The 17,165-nt window shown below is 39.2% G+C and overlaps 2 protein-coding genes across 3 annotated transcripts in view; both read left to right on the top strand.

Annotated features, from left to right (window-relative positions):
- Positions 1 to 1,375: 1,375 nt before the first annotated feature.
- osr2 (odd-skipped related transciption factor 2) lies at positions 1,376 to 5,608 on the top strand. 2 transcript variants are annotated; one of them, XM_069722386.1, is made up of 4 exons: positions 1,376 to 1,615; positions 3,673 to 4,353; positions 4,708 to 4,807; positions 5,201 to 5,608. In XM_069722386.1, the coding sequence occupies exons 2-4, from the start codon at positions 3,710 to 3,712 to the stop codon at positions 5,273 to 5,275; spliced, it is 819 nt and encodes a 272-aa protein (XP_069578487.1). In that variant the 5' UTR covers positions 1,376 to 1,615; positions 3,673 to 3,709; the 3' UTR covers positions 5,276 to 5,608. The 2 variants fall into 2 exon arrangements, with proteins under 2 accessions (XP_069578487.1, XP_069578486.1); XM_069722385.1 differs by having other exon boundaries at positions 5,119 to 5,608.
- A 4,092-nt stretch (positions 5,609 to 9,700) lies between these two features.
- The window catches only part of LOC138635076 (intermembrane lipid transfer protein VPS13B-like), a 317,362-nt gene continuing 309,897 nt past the window's right edge, over positions 9,701 to 17,165 (top strand). The window contains 3 exon segments of the mRNA XM_069722388.1: positions 9,701 to 9,793; positions 10,637 to 10,795; positions 12,784 to 12,927. Of these exon segments, the coding sequence (XP_069578489.1) occupies positions 10,649 to 10,795; positions 12,784 to 12,927 (291 nt within the window). The 5' untranslated portion in view covers positions 9,701 to 9,793; positions 10,637 to 10,648.

Genomic DNA, 17,165 nt, shown 5'->3' with positions numbered 1-17,165 from the left:
AACCTCTCCAGCAAAGAGCAGAGCTGCGGCAGCTCCAAACCTCTGACAGTCCTGCTGCACTCAACATTTATGAAAAGCAAATTTTAATCTAAAACTAAAATGCAGCTCCAAACATCTTGTCATGCGTTTTAAAATTAAGTAAATGCGGTCATCACAGAAAATAAATTAAATAATTGAATACAAGCTGAGTCACCATGAGTCTAATTTATATATTTTGACATTTCACTAAAATACATTATCATACTTTTCCATGGTTGATTTAAGTACGATATGTTTTGATTTAAATTTATATTAAATAAACTTTTTAACAACCTGTGTTTTAATGGAAAATTAAAATTAAAAACAACCTGTTGAAGCACAGCCCGTGTGCCTAAAATCATATAGCAGAAACTTTAACTTCAGATTAAGGCAGTCAGAAGTCTTATTGAATTTAAATCCACAGACAGAAACAAACCGCGAAGTAATTAAAGGTCAGAGCAATTAATCTCAGAGGCGACAGCGACTCTGTCACCTCTCATCAATTCAATTTATCAACAAGGTCATAATGAAGATCTGAAAATGAGACATTTTTGAATAAATAGCTCTGATGAATGCTTATCTCAATTTAATTTTATTTTTATGTTTTTCAAATATAGTGTAAAAGGTCAGATAATTTTTTGAAAAACATATGATCCGATAAGCATATTTATTGTAAATAGAAAAAGGTAAAACTGTCAAAGCAACCTGTGTGGCGTTTTCATAACGACGTAATTAGCCAATTTTATGGAAGTGTTTACAAGTTAATAGAAAATATCAAAGTGTGCAGAGAAGAGCAGCTCATTGTTTTAAGGATACAAGTGGCGTTAACTTTGTATTTGTTGACCAGGCTGCTGCAGTTTTGGTTTTTTTCTATTACAAACCTCAGAATTTTTTTTACCCTTACCACAATGAAATAAAACGATTTAATGTGGTGGATCTCGCATGTGCCCTCCATTTGGTAAATGGGGTCTATGGTTTCAAAAAAAAAAATCTTGTAAGCTGCTCAAGTATCCAAAAGCACGTTTTCAAAAGCGTGGAGTTGGAGGAAAAAACGTTCAGGGTTTCCTCCTGTGTCTCCAAACATGTCTCCAAAAGAAGGTATGAGCCTTGGCTTTATGGTATATGAGAGGTGTCAGAAGAGGCAGATTGAACTGAACACGCTTCTCTATGGTCTGGAGCCTTAGTTGCTATCCAAACACAAATAAACAGAGGGGAACATTGGAGTTAATGATAGAGGAGGGGGGTGGAGGCGTGTCGGAGGGCGGGCTGTGCGCTCCAGAGTCCCGGAGCCCTAAAAAGTGAAGAACCGCACACTTCCAGCCCCAGCTCCGGACGGGACTCCCACGCCGCTGCTGCTGCTGCTGCTGCTGCTGCTGCTGTCTCTCCTCCAAACTTCTTCGTCTCTTTCCACAAGTTTTCACAACTTGTCACATCTCTGCAAAAGTCCGAGACATCAGAGTTGGCTGCATGGCTACATGAAAGTTTCATGGACTTGGATCTTGGAAAACATTTAGCGGCGCTTTATTGGAGCTCGTCGCCTCTATAGTTACTGTGGATTACTGACATACCGCAGGACCTTTGGCAGCTATTTATTGGGGTAAGATTCTGTTTGGCAGGGTACATGTCAGAGTTGTGCGGGAAGGGAACCAGCCTCACTCAGCTCACTTCTTAGAACGTACACAGAAAGAGTTAACTTTAAATGGTTGCGCTTTAAACCCCCTCAAAAAATAATAATAATGATAATAAATAAAAAATCGACCTGGTAGTGAGGTCCGATTTAATCAACAAAAATTAAACAAGCATGTACAGGAAGGAGCAAGACGGTTGCTTGGTGATGATCACCAGCTTTAGGTCACAGGTCACTCACACTTTGACATTGTGTCTGAGCGCACAACGTTGCAGGGACAAAAAGTGGCCTCCATGTTTGTAAAGACTTGTCCCGACTCAAAGATATTTAAAAGTTTTGAAACTGAAAGTGAGAGGGATTGAAAGAACAAGACAGGACACTTTGGTTTGCTGTCAAAGTGTAAATGCAGTCCAAAGGTGAGAGAAGAACAAGCTGAACCGAGTTGTAGCCTACTTATCGGCAAAGAACAACAAGTGCCTTCACGGTGACTTAAGTGCACCTGTGCGAAATTATATTTAACCCCATCCCGTCTGAGAGGCAAGGCACAGGAGGAACAATTCAAAGATCTACAGCAAAAGTAACGACCTGAGCAGCAGCCCTCCAGCTACCGTGTACGCAGGACTTTCATTCCGCGAGCCCTCTCCAAGTGTGGATAATGCCTTAATCTCCAGCGCGTTTATAAGCAGGCGGGCTTGTGAAATATTATGGTGAATATGATTTGGCCTAATCTGTCAAAAATCTAACTTCATTATTTTATTATACTCAAAAGCATAAAACACGACTTTTTTTTTTTTCTTCTTCTTCTTCTTCTTCTTCTTTTGAATTCTCCAACATACAGCCTCTAAAGGTCAGCTCGCCGCCTGGCTTACTGCCAGTCCCGCTTTCACCATCTGGAGCAATGAGCTTCCACGGTGGACTTTCTCTATGTGGGAAAACATAACTTGTCATTCCCACAAATGCGGAACCAGGCCAGTTCTTAACTGTCAGCTCACCTCATTTGTCCTCCACCATAGAGACAGGTTGCTTCTATTTTATACTTAATGCAAACATTGTACTTTTGAAATGCAGGTGAAATGCCCAGAGGGTAGTTGCTACCATGTTGTCTTTGCCCAGGGGGGACCTGCCAAAAAAACAAAAACATGTAGCATGAAATAAAATAGACACAATAAGAAAAATATTAGTGCCTACAAAATTAGTGAGTCCATCTTTAAAAATAAAAGCACAGAAATGTCATTTCCAGTAAAGATAAAAGCTGCTTTCTTGTGGTTAATAGCAGCATTTGTCTGTTTTACTTTGACTCATACTTATGCACTTAACAACGTATTTCATCTGTATTGGCAAAATTTCAAACTTCTACAAATCTACATGCAGAGCACTTGTTCTGCATTTTGAAACACAAACTACAACCGTAACGACGACAAAGTGTCTTCTCTAATTACCTCGTGTGAGATTTAGTGCTTCATTCAGTGTGATCTGAAATTGAAATTTAGTGTTAATCGATGCCATGTGAGTCGTTTTACACCCTCTTAATTTAATTAGAGTTTCGATGACTGATTTGTTTTACTTTGAAGCGCGTCTCAGTTTTAAGGGACAAACTCTCTCTAATGCCTAAAATCCGTGTTTGTATTCTCTCTGTGGTTTTACTTCTGACAAACACGGTTTGACTCATACCTTTATTTTCCCTAATCAGCTCCTGCACGTTGTGCAACCTGTTAAAATTCAAATAATTAATTTGTGCCCTAATCAATTATCACCTTTCTGCTGGACATGTTTTTTTTTAATTATTATTATTATTATTTTTTTTATCAGATGAAAGCCATTGTGTTAAAGTCGACGCTATACAAAACCATGAATGAAAATCTCTTACTTTGTCAAGTAAAGTAGTTGTGTGACCTCTCTGCGAGCAGGTGGTTTTATTGTATCACTACCGGTAACTGAAGGTTCTCGTTTGCATGTTTTGTTACCACATAATTACTAATCCTAAATTTAGCATTAACTCGTTGTTTTATATGCTCTGTTTTCCTCAGGGTTACCACCGTGTCATCTGCAGAGGTCTGAGCCGAGATGGGGAGTAAAGCCCTGCACGCTCCGATCCCCCTGCACCCAGCGCTCCAGCTCACAAACTACTCCTTCCTGCAGGCCGTCAACACTTTCCCCGCTGACCAGCTGCAGGGACTGTACGGCCTCAGCGCGGTTCAAACCATGCACATGAACCACTGGACTGTTGGCTACCCGCACATGCAAGGACTGAGGTCGACGATCACGGCAGCCGCCCAGGGTCTGGTGGACCCACGGATTCCCTTCCCAGCGTTACCCTTCACAGCCGCGCAACTCTTCCACCCGAAACAAGCCTCCGTTGCGCACGGCGTCCCCTCGCTGCACAAGGACAGGCCGAGGTTTGACTTCGCCAACCTGGCCCTCGCTGCCACTCAGGAGGACCCGCCGAAAGCTGCAGATCTGGCAAAGTTGGCGTCGGGACTAGGGGGAACCATCCCCGAGCTGAGCAAGCTGTCCCCGGACAGAAAGCCCACCCGGGGCAGGCTCCCATCCAAGACTAAAAAGGAATTTATTTGCAAGTTCTGCGGCAGGCATTTCACCAAGTCCTACAACCTCCTCATCCACGAGAGGACCCATACAGACGAGCGGCCCTATACCTGTGATATTTGCCACAAGGCATTCAGAAGACAAGACCATCTCAGAGACCACAGGTAAGGCAGATTTATAGCTGAATTTACGCTGGTTACGCACGAGGTTAGGAGGGGGGGCTGCAATTCTAGCATTCCTGTTTTGTGACATTTTAAATTACAAATAACCTGGACTACATTTCTATCTCTCCTCACAACTATCTATTTAAAATAGAACCTTAATGTTCCTGTAAAATACAGACAGGTCTGTTCCCAGAGTTTTCTCCATGAGGGCGCTAAAGCACTTTTAAGCACGAAGTTAGACAGTCACAACTTGCACAGTGGAGACTTTTAGCCCTGCGTCTGTGGGGCTTGTAATAACTACAAGCAAATCCATGCATGAGCAGACGTTGATTAAGTGCCATTTCTGTTTTACAGATACATCCACTCCAAGGAAAAACCATTCAAATGTCAAGAATGTGGGAAGGGATTCTGTCAGTCTCGAACTCTAGCCGTCCATAAAACCTTACACATGCAGGTAAGCTCAGAATATTAACAGTCACCGTGACGTTAACTGTGTGATACGTTATAATCATATAATTCACCTGTTATGCAATGTCTACTGTATGCATGGGGATATTGATAAGTCTCACAAAACGATTGCGTTTGGGCTGTTACCAAATAAAAACTAAAATATGATGAAGCGATACTCATTAAAGTTACATGAAAATAGTGTGTAAATCTAGAACTGACACAACAGTGGATTTATTCAGATGATTGAAAGATATAACTGATAGACTTTCATACAATTAAAGGGAATAATCCTTTGCTTGCTTTAAATCTAAACAGGAGTCTCCCCACAAATGCCCCACATGCGGAAGAACCTTTAATCAAAGAAGTAACCTGAAAACTCACCTTCTCACCCATACAGACATCAAGCCCTACAGCTGTGGCCGCTGCGGAAAGGTGTTTCGGCGCAACTGTGACTTGCGACGGCACAGTTTGACGCACAGCCCACATCAGGACTACTAGCCTGGACAGACTAACAAAATAACAATGGACAAAACGCAGAAAGACAAGCAGCGACTTTTTTGTTTTTGCTCAAAGACAATCTCCAAATCAGGACACGTTTAATGCAGCTCATTTCAGAGTGGGATTTGGTTGCACCTGAAGTGGAACAGCAGCGGAGCCATGGCCATGTCCAACTTTCACATCACCTGTAAATAGCAAGACCATGTACATAATGTTTTTTATTTTCCTTTCTGACCTTGAAATGATAAAGTTGTCCAAAAAAACAGTCATAAGTTTAAAGTATGTTAAATTGTATTTTAGAAATAAATATTTCCATGATACATTTGCATTTGTTATGTTTTTATTTGGGGTTTTTCATGCCACGAAACACAAAGCACCATGTTATAGCCCAAAAACAATATTTAGATAAAACCATTCATCAAGTTAATAGTGTGTATGTTTACAGCCAGCAGGCAGTGAGAGCTTATGTGGCTGACTTGTTGAGTTTTTTTTTTACAGTAGATCAGCGGGTATCAGTTAGCAGGGAGCATGAAATGAAGTCTTCAGCTGTGTAATTCTTTCGGACTAGAAAATAATATAATAAACAGAATCACGTGGCTCATTCTTAGTAACAGTTGATTATTAGAATGAAAGTGTTTTTTTCATAAATAAAACGTATGACCATGTGACGATTGCCTTTGCAGTATTGTCTGCCAGACACTTATTAGAAGTCTCAGAATTATCAAGCTCCATTACATCTTCCATATCACCTGACTTTATCTTCACCACCTCTGATATCATAACTGATTAAACGACAGGAGTCACGAGCGCTAAGAAAGCATTTTACACAAATGAACACAGACATCGTCTGTGGGCTGTGCTGTCACCAGACCGTGGCCCCCACATTTATTTAATAACTGTTCTGTTGCATCTTAGATCTATGTGTCAACTCACTATCAGTTATTATTGAGCATATTCACAATTTAAAACATCCGTGCCACTCAACTGCTGCAATGCAGCTGGATAGCCCAAATCTAAATTTGAGCGTATTCGAGTTATATGATAATTTGATAATTTTTTTAAATGAATAATTTACAGAATATATTTATCATTCAGCCTTACAACAAGGAAGTTCAATGGGGGGAAATGAGGGCCTTGGACGCCGTGCTTTACACCCTGGTTTAGAATTGTATAGATGAAAATATATTCCAAGATTTGGATTACACCCAACCAAACTTTGACCGACCACTGATAAACTGAGGGCTGCGGCCTGCTGCCGTGAGCTGTTCTGAAATACATTTATTCGATGGAGACAATACGATTCTCCTCCTCGGACTCGCTCCTCTTCTCTCTGTTTTTTTGTGCTGCTTGGCCTTCAGGCCCGATGTTTTCTTAAATTCAACAGCCAATATTGGCAACTGACGACTCGTTTAAAATGTGATTTTTACCTGACAGTGCAATTAATTGCGTGAAAAAGTGTCATTTGCCTCTAATGGCCTCGATAATGGGGTCTGGAACAAGTGCTTGCAATTACAGAAGATTTAAAACAGCGTTCATTGCTGCTGAAAGGCCATTAACCAAAGGCCCAGTTTGTTAGGAAACGCACTGCAGACTAGGATTTTCCTAATTATTTTCTAAATGACAACAAAGTGCTCCGAGCTCATTTTCACAAAAACAACTCAGCTGCATGAATTTAAAAAAAGAAACATGTTTAATCAGTTAAACGTAAACATAAAAACCAACAAACAATGTAAATATAAAAATATGACTGACTTCATTATTATTATTATGATTATTAGTATTATTAATAATCATAATAATAATAATAATATAATAAACGTTTCACATTTTATTTGAAGTTAATTGTTTGACTTATATGCAGTTATATGCATCGTGTAATAAAATAATTCCATAGTATAACCAATTCTTATTGACTTAAATAACGATTCTGAAGTGTGGATCAAATATGGCTTCATAAAAAAATGCCGAAGACACAATTAGCACTAATTGATGTATAGGTATCTGTTATTAATTATTATAATTTAAAAATATTGGAGTCCTTCCAAAGCGAATACAAAATTGGTGTTTTTAAACAGGTAGCTACAAGTAATTTATCGTTGAGTTTTTATTTGATTAGTTGAGCCTCCGGTCGATAGGAACATTTTCAGCAAGTCTATTTTTTTCCTGAAATTAATGTTAGCATATGGTGGTGGAGGGAACCAATATTTGAATTGTTCATAAGGATCACATCCAAACAGAACAACAATACAACATTCCCCATTTTCTCATTCATCATTGGCTCCTGAACGCGTTTCTGTGCTGGTGTCGGACACCACAGTGCCGGACTGAGCCTGATGGTCCAACTAATCAGAGATCAATTAACTGAATTAAACTCGGTCTTGGCAGCGGACGCGGTATAAGACTTGATGGATCTTTAGAAAAGAGTTACATCGTCATGTCAAATATTTTCTTTGTTGAGCATCTTGACCCGAACTGACTTTAAAATCGTATCAGTATTTGAGCCAGTGCGCACTTGAACGCGTGACGCACACGCACAGTTGGCAGAGTGTGGACAGTCACAGGGGGAACGTCATGTGGACTGTGTCCTCAGGAAGCTTTATCGAGCTGACAGAGGAGAGGCTGAGAGGCCGCTGAGCTCCGCGGCTCTCTCTTCCTATCTCCATGACCCTCCACGGCCTGCAACAGACATACACATTTTTATTCTCTCCACGCTCAGTTAATGGCAAACTAGGCCCTTTAAAACAACAACAACAAAAATAAATAAATACAATAAAACCAACTATAAATCAATAAGACTTGATACAGACGTGAAATATACTTACAATGAGATAGGACCTAATATAATCGTTTGGATTTGATTCTGCAGTCTGTGGCTTTGTACTCTATTAGTAATTTCAGTAGAGCCAATTAAAACGGCTCAGTGGCAGCGGCAACATTACAACGGCAGAAACAAGAGTGTTAAGAAAGAAGGTTTTGACAGCTTGTCAAAGAAGCTGTTGGCCGCAGAAATCACTCGGTGGTCCAAGTTAGATCCTGAAGTATGATGGAGCCTCACTTCTGCTGGGAGGGGAAACCAAGAGGCATCTATCTATCTATACTATCTATCTATCTAACTATCAATCTATCTATCTATCTATCTATCTATCTACTATCTATCTATCTATCTATCTATCTATCTATCTATCTATCTATCTATCTATCTATCTATCTATCTATCTATCTATCTATCTATCTATCTATCTATCTATCTATCTATCTATCTATCTATCTATCTATCTATCTATCTATCTATCTATCTATCTATCTATCTATCTATCTATCTATCTATCTATCTATCTATCTATCTATCTATCTATCTATCTATCTATCTATCTATCTATCTATCTATCTATCTATCTATCTATCTATCTATCTATCTATCTATCTATCTATCTATCTATCTATCTATCTATCTATCTATCTATCTATCTATCTATCTATCTATCTATCTATCTATCTATCTATCTATCTATCTATCTATCTATCTATCTATCTATCTATCTATCTATCTATCTATCTATCTATCTATCTCTGTCCATCTAATCCTGAGAATCAATATTATTTCATTTTTACTGCAGCTCTCATTATCAATATTCTTTTCCTCTCCATTTTAATTTGCAGTATGACGACATCTTCTCAATAAAAGCATCTGTACATTTCATTGACCCTCCAGTTGCATTATGTTAATATCATGATGGTAAATCATCTATATTTAAAATGAGTCCAGACCCTAGATAATATATATATATAAAATCCATAGAGGAAACATTTGTCTTCAAAACGCAAACATTTATTTTTATTGTCTCCATGATTCACTTTCATTGACTCTCGCTTTGGTCTTGGTCTCAGTAAGTGAAGGGAATCTCCGTCCTTTTAATGGAAAGCGATGGAAATGTAAACAGCCTATTGTGTTCACTGAGGACATAGTGGCCTTCACACTGTTTATTAAGGAGCTGTCCGTCGTGAAATTCATTCTGCAGGTAACTGAGAAAACGTGAGCGTCCACTTCCATATAAGGGTTAGAGGCGTGAATTGATGCCTTCCTGTTACCTTCGTAAAGTTTAGTTGCACAGAGTTTCTGGAGTTGTGACATCACGCTCATTTTCATTGGAAATACTAATCAACATACAGTCATTAAAAAGATGGTAGTATTACACCACCTAATGCTGCATTAACCGAAGAATGACAGATATTGTGTGTCAACTCATGTGACAGGAAATTTTCTCATGTCTAGTTTATCCTTAATTTGCGTCGTGTAAGTGAATTGAACTGGGAAAGGCAAATTTCCTACAGTTCCAAAGGCAACACCAGGGATACGGAAGCTGCGTTGGTGTTTACTGATGACGTTGGGCTGTAGCAGTGGAGAGATGTGGCTAACGTTAGTTAACGGGATGGGCAGGTTTTATTAAACGCCGAATTCAACAAATAGCTCCGGGATACAAGCGGGAGTGAAGTAAGGAGGTTATTGTTCAACGTGACTTGTGACCAGCGGGTTCAGTGAGCTGGAGGGAAGCTGGTGCGACTTGTGAGCACGTAGCTTAGCTTGCAGAGCCTAAATGACAGCAGAGCGCAGCTAGCACGTCTCGGTCCGGCTCCACAGGAAGTCTCAGGAAGTCACAGGAAGTCTCAGGAAGTCACAGGAAGTCTCAGGAAGTCACAGGAAGTCTCAGGAAGTCACAGGAAGTCTCAGGAAGTCACAGGAAGTCTCAGGAAGTCCTCCGACCGAGCTTCGTGTCCAAGATGTTTGTCGTTACGCTGCTGGGGGTTTGAAACCGGAGGATCTGGGGACTGAAGGCGGTTTCCTTTAGTCGCATCCACAAAAAGTAAAGTCACACTAGCATGCAGGCTAATTGACTGTTTGTAATGTGATGGAAGATATTTACAAAGTAAACGCGCTTTAATGTGCAACTTTAACAAGGCAGCTGAACGTGTGTAAACATCAGCCCAGCGCAGTTTCATTCTGCCTTTTTATAAAGCTGATTTGATCGGGTTTTAAATGCATTTTAATTGACATTTATGACTTTAAAAACAGACTTTAAAACAGGTACTTTGATTTGTCATGGCAGGAAAAGCACAGCTGTCCCCGATATCCTTAATTATGTCTGGATTCAAAGAAACCACAGCAGCCTGACACACCTGGATTCATGCAGCATTAATTAGTATTAGTCATTACACCTGTAGGTTTGTGCTATGACATATCAAATATATATGTTTAAGATCAAATGGCATATACAGATTTGATACTTTAATAAAGGAATATAAGCAGTTGTGAATGACATCACAATGTTTTGTTCAGGACAGGGACGAGATGTTGGAGTCTTACGTCACACCGCTCCTGATGAGCTACGTGAACAAGTACATCAAGAATCTGAAGCCGTCGGACCTGCAGCTTTCTCTCTGGGGAGGGGATGTGGTGCTCAGCAAGCTGGACCTGAAGCTGGATGTGCTGGAGCAGGTACTGTCTGTTGGATGTAACGTCTGCTTTGCTGAACTTACTTTGGGCTCACATACATATCTATACAGGACAAATGTGATTTCTTATCCACATATAAGGGGAAATCAAGTCCAGAGACTGGGGGCACAGAGAGCAGCGGGAAGCTACGATCAACCGAAGCTACACCTGTTTTTGTGACCACGCAGAAGAGAGAGAAGAGATCAAATATTGTTTCACATTTTTGGGGAACAGAAATAAATAGCAGGGAGGCAAATCCAATAAGCAGATTGTGTCGTTGCAGGTTTCATCAACTCTGAGTGGGCGCATTACTATTTTAGAGAACCCAAATACCATCGTGTCACAGTTTAGGTTGTCCGGCTGCACATACCAGTGGCCACGACACCACGTGTGACTCAGGAACTGATGTTGATCAAAAGATGTAACTCAGATCGGTTCTCGTTGAGGTTGCAGCCTCCTGCTGCTCTGTGCACATCACCATGATGTACTCTGTGAACCTTTTGATCGACCCTCGTACACACTCGATGATCCATATTGCTTGTGCCCCACAGGTTCTTAGGTTGCTGATGCCATGCTGTATGTATGTTGACGTTCCTTGAAGAAGTAATAGCTTTCTAATACTAAAAGTCTATTTCCTGCATATACTGATACAAATATTTTGACGTTTTACTCCTCAACTTTTATTGCAAACAATTTAAGGTGTTTGTAAATACCTTTTACTTTTATGGGATTTTGTTTTTGTAGTTTTCTGCACTTTAGCTTATCGATTCTGTTCATAAACTCTGGTCATGCAGATACGTACAAGATAAAGCCAAGCTATTAATAGCTAGCATTGCCTATCATTTTAAAATAAGTATGTTTCATGTTTTGGTCTCTCAACAGACGATGCAGCTAATCATGTAAATATGCCAAAATAAAGGGGAATTTTCAGTTGTTTCACTCTCAAAATAAAATAAAGCAAAAGGTTTGAATTTGAAAAAATGCCCCACTTCCATTTTTTTTTCTTTCAGTCAAGTACGCATCTTAGCTTCAGTGTATTACCTCGACAATATCAGAAAAACTGCTGCAAAGCTGTTCAGGCAGACACAAACAAAGAATCTGTACTGTCATTTTGGAGGAAGTTTGATAGATGTACTCTCCTTATTTGCTCTGCAGTACTATTTTGACACAGTGTTCTTTTTTACACTTGTAATGTCTGGATTAGATCAATCTGCCATGAGTTAAAAGGATTTTTGTTTCTTTTGAGTGGGTTCTGACTGCTTCTGAAGAGCAGACCAAAACACTACCTTACCCAGACTGTGATGAAAGTTCTTATTGGAAGCAGCTTTAACCCAACTGACAGGAGGAATTGTGTTAGGATTGAGATTTGTTTGTAATAGTACGTCAAAACTTTGGAAATGGTCCTACTTAGCCCTTGCTTTATTCCATTTTATTTGTGCCATACCTCTTTAATAATGTGCAATTGGAGATTATCTTTTTAATAAAAAGAGTAATTTTTAGTGAAACATTGTGAGGTTTATCAGGCAGACATACTGTAACTGCATGACAGCTTTTCCTCAGAAATATGTTTTGTTATTATTTTTTTGGCTTAGACTTCCAGAAAGGCCTGTGAAGCCTGTGTGCAGGCAGTCTGGTTTCATTGGACTCGCTCTCACTCAGAGTAGTTCAAGATGCAGGACAGCGATTCGGCTGCCTCTGACAAAATCTGACTTTTTAAAAAAAAAAAAAATTTTAATTTGTTTTTTAAGTGTGACCAGTTTTGTAATCTGTAGCTGTTGTTTTTAGTATCGACTTGTCTTCAAATATTAGTGTCAAATAGGTGTTTAGAAAATGGATGAAGATTCCAACTGTTCTTCAAGCGTCTGCGGTCATATTACCCACATGCCCATACAACACTCTGCATTTCACATGTAACCACCTACACATTGTTCTTACTAGTTTTAGTTATTTGGTGGCTTTTCTTTCATTTTTATATGTCTGCTTATTTATAGGAGTTGAAGCTGCCCTTTACGTTCATGAGTGGTCATATCCATGAGCTACGTATCCATGTACCTTGGACCAAGCTGGGCTCCGAGCCCGTTGTCATCACCATCAACACCATGGAGTGCATCCTCAAGCTCAGGGATGGAGCTCAGGTTAGTTCATTACTGGTATGAGAAACATGTTATTCTTGATTCTTCCTCAGGGCCAAAACAGGGCAGGCCAGATCCTCGTGTTATTTATGTGAAAGTCCTTCTTGTGCCAAAGTTAAGCTTTCTCATTCCTTTTTCTCTCTATTTCCAAAAGGCTTCATTTTAAATAAACAAATGCAGATTTAAAAAAACAAAAACAAAAAAACCATTGACCCCTGTTGCTATGACAAAGGGATTGTTTAATTTTGACGTGGTGTCAAATCCCGTGAAGAGAAACTAAAAGCTACCATTTAATTTTCAGTTCCCACAGGATTGTAAAGTTTAAAGACCTCCTTTAGTGAAAATCTACTTTTTAACCATGTTAACGTATCCATTTTGTGTTTTTGTTATATGCTACAAGACACATCATGAACAGAACAAGCAGTGAACGCCTGTTCTGTTTTAGAGCTACAGTGTAAAAAAAAACAAAAACAGATTCAGACAGCCAGTGTTTTCATGTCACATGCCAAGGGAACCAATCTTGTCAACTTGTTGGGTGGGGCCTTCCATATCATGAAGCAGCCGGCTGGAGCTGCACATGAGCGGCACAGCAGTGGGTGGAGACTATTTGGATATTCATAGAGCTGCACATACTGAATGAAGGCAAAGGTGTGGAGTTGCATCTAAACCACTTTAAGGCAACAGGGGATTTAAAAAGAAAAAAATACCACCAAATTAACTATTTGCAAAGGCTCTTTGAATTTATCAGGAGATGCATCTGTCTTTGCTTTTTTATCGACTATCATTTTCCCCATTTTTTGTCACATGAAAATCTTTGTTTCTCCTTTGCTCTTCAGGAAGGTGCAGCAACCTCACTCAGCACATTTGTTCCTTAAAAAGAGACACAACTTAATTGACCGCTGACCAGAAATATTCAAAGAACTCAAAACGGAGAGGTGGCTTCACTGAATTTGACCAGTGCTATTTACTACTTGGCCATCTCCATCTTTACCATGTCATTGGTGTCTGTTTCATTCAGTTTTTCTCTCAATAAGATTTAGAATCACTTTCATAAACAAGTTAAAATTGTTTTACATCTGTCAGATTGGATTGTATAAAAGGACCCTGTGCAAGTGATATCAAATAATATCAGTTAGAAATGCCACTTTCAGCTCTGTTGGGCGTCATCATGGATATACATCTGAGAACAATTATCCAAAGAGAAATATTCATATTGTTGTACTTGGTTACAAATATTTTCCTTTTTGAAGCGTGTTTTATGAAAGGCCTTTTTCTTAGATTTATTTTTGCAGAAGAGCCTGGTCGTATGTTTGCCACCCATGCAGTTTGTGAAACTGCAAGTGTTACTCAGTGCTGGCCCTTTATGAGAAGGTTGAAGTTTCAAGGCCAGATGTCCCAGAAGAAACACATTTCAAGGGAAGTCAATTACAGCTAATTATATAGACTGCAGAAAAAAGATTTGTAACACATGAGCTTGAGCTGCCCAGAACTAATGGTAAATATCATAGTATGCAGGTGGCTACTGCTCACAGGATCAAGTTACTAGTTGGGAGGAAATTTAAACTTGTTTTTTATGCTTCATACACAGCTTAAGGTCATGTACCAGTACTGGTACTAGTGTAATGCATGTAGTCTCAAAACAACTATTTGTTACAGATGTTTTCTAAAGGGCTTCCAGTGAAGAAAAGATTTTTGGGGAATTGCAAATGACATTTGGACAAATTATTCAGTGGTATGTACACCCAAGAGACATAATTTGGATTAAAGCCAGACTTACAGCAGAAATCCTTCTAGCATTTGGAATTTAAATGAGCCACCATACGTCTCTCCTTTGCTAGTGGAAGGCAGGAGGCTGACTACTGTGTTCTGAAGCCAAGACAATAAACCCAGTTTCGTTTATAAGCTTTAGATTTGTGTAATTTGATAGCTCACCTGTTATTGTTGTTATTATTATTATTATTATTATTATTATTATTATTATTACCTTTATTTAATCTTTATTACACTTCAGCATAACTAGAAACGTTTAGAAAAAAAAAATCACTTATATTATCTTTGTCATTTCTGTGGTGTCAGTTTCCCACTTTGGTTATCCCAGAGGGAATTCCCTTGATTGAAGGAAATGGTCTGCAGGACTTTGTCATATCAGTCCCACAGAAACAAGTTGTTGTGTGTTGTATTTTAAGTATGTTTTTCTGGAGGTTAGATATTGTGTACATATACGTTTTAATCATATTCCAGCAGGGCATTTGATTTGGTGCATGCAACAGTTTGGACCGTGAAAGTTCACCATTAAGCCTGAATGAAATTTGACTCGCAGGATTTTCAAAAGAACTGAAAAAGTAGATCTGTGCATGAAAAATCTCACATTTTAAGTTTAGTCAATCACTACTGTGTCTTTTTTCCAGTAGAGACAGGAACTTTCTGGTAGGCCTTGTGCGGCCAAAGTGTGGAAATGATAAATGATATCATTAATGTGGTTTGTTTTCATAATTACCGTTAAAGCCTGAGCGCTGGCCTGAAAAAACATCCGCACATCTTTTGAAGTTCATTAAGGGCTGTGTAATTTCACCGGAATTATTTGGACCTTTTTAATGTTCGTGTTTCCCCTCGAGAGGAACTGGGTAATATTAGGGATATTCAGATTGCTCAATAGGACCCATCTGCAAAGAACCGAGTGCAGCTCACAATTATAGTTTCCAGCAAATGTGGAAATTTAGGCGTTTAGCAGCAGTTGCAGATTACAGCTCTTGCTGACAGTGTAATTGCTTAAAATAAGCTGTAATGAGGACTTGTAGTGCAGAAAGTATGGTAACAGCAAAAATGTTGTCAACTTGTTTTTGACATTCATTTTACAAACGGTGTGTTCTTGTCCTAAATTCTCGTCGGTGGAAATCAACGTGCTTTCTTTAGTATACATTTTTGAAAATGACTACCAACTTTGTTTAGTACAGATTTATTATACATGTAGGTACTGATTTAATTTTTTTTTTTTAATTCACTTTAAGTCAAAAAATCAAAATGGTTGTAGTTCAAGTATGATTTGAATTATTAGTGTGTAATGTGAAATTAGACTATAAGCCCCAGTCTATGTGGAAGAGCTCAATGTATGTAACAGGAGATTGGTCACGGGGATGAAAGGGTTTTGTAGTAGTCGACTTTAACTTCTCAGTGTGGGCCCTCTTGAATTACTAGATATGAATGAACTGTTTGGTGTGTATGCCCTTTCTCAATTAAAAACAATGGTGTTGCACAGGATAAAACAGTGGTTGTAAAATCTGACCGTCTACATACAGAAGCCCTGTGGACACTGGAGTTATTAGGAGAACTGAGGGTGTTCATCAATTATCTCATATTCATCATTGAAATTGCATGGAAGGAGTATGCAGCAATCTTCTGTTTTGGCAGCTCCACACCAACATATCTACTATTTATTGTATTGCCATTAGGTGGTGTTGTCAATTTATGTCTTTCCGCTCTGATGTGTGGGTCTTTGAAGTGATGCGAAGCCTTTGGTTTAAGGCATTCATGCCCCCAAGCTCATTTTATGACGAGGAGTTTAATAAAATCTGTGGTAGGAGGTATATGGTTTATAATGTTGCTGTTTTTGGGAGATGTGTTTATATATTCGTGGCTAGTTGGAGCAGTAATAGAAAAAGGCAAAATAACTACTTAATAAAAGACCTAACAGCAAAAATGTATGTAATGCTGCAAAATTATGGGCACGTTTTTGTCCTTCATGACAACTTGGTAAACTGGTCCAGATGTTGAAGATGAGGTGTGATCAGCAAAGACGGAGAGGAACTGGCTGGACAGCAGTTACAATGGATCATAACACTCTCAGACACTCTTTATTTTTTACGAGACAAAGATAAGGGCTTAGGTTTACTGAGGAGAGCCTTTCTGCTTTTGGCTCAGCTCGCTGCTTGATCTGGGAGTTTTATGGCTGCTGAGTGCATTTGCCACTGATGTGGAAGTTCTGATTGATGCATTGCCTCAAGATGATTTGGGGAGGTGCCTCTGAGACTTGTTGGTTTGGCATATGGTCCAACTAGGCCCTTTCTTCTGTTAGATTCCTTCCAAACTATTTTTAGGGCTTTACACCACCAAACCTCATTGCTCCTAAATAATGGGTAATACATGTGAATCAGGAAACCCCTTCTTGAATACTTCAAGTTGTTATTCCATTGCTAAATCCACCACCTACTAGACAAAGGAATGCTACTTTGACTTTTGGAAGT

This window comes from Brachyistius frenatus, unplaced genomic scaffold (assembly GCF_029030835.1).
Source record: "Brachyistius frenatus isolate BFR_SWC_R1_liver_20210118 unplaced genomic scaffold, ASM2903083v1 Contig_289, whole genome shotgun sequence".
Lineage (NCBI taxonomy): Eukaryota > Metazoa > Chordata > Actinopteri > Embiotocidae > Brachyistius > Brachyistius frenatus.
This window is presented reverse-complemented; position numbering and strand designations above follow the sequence as displayed.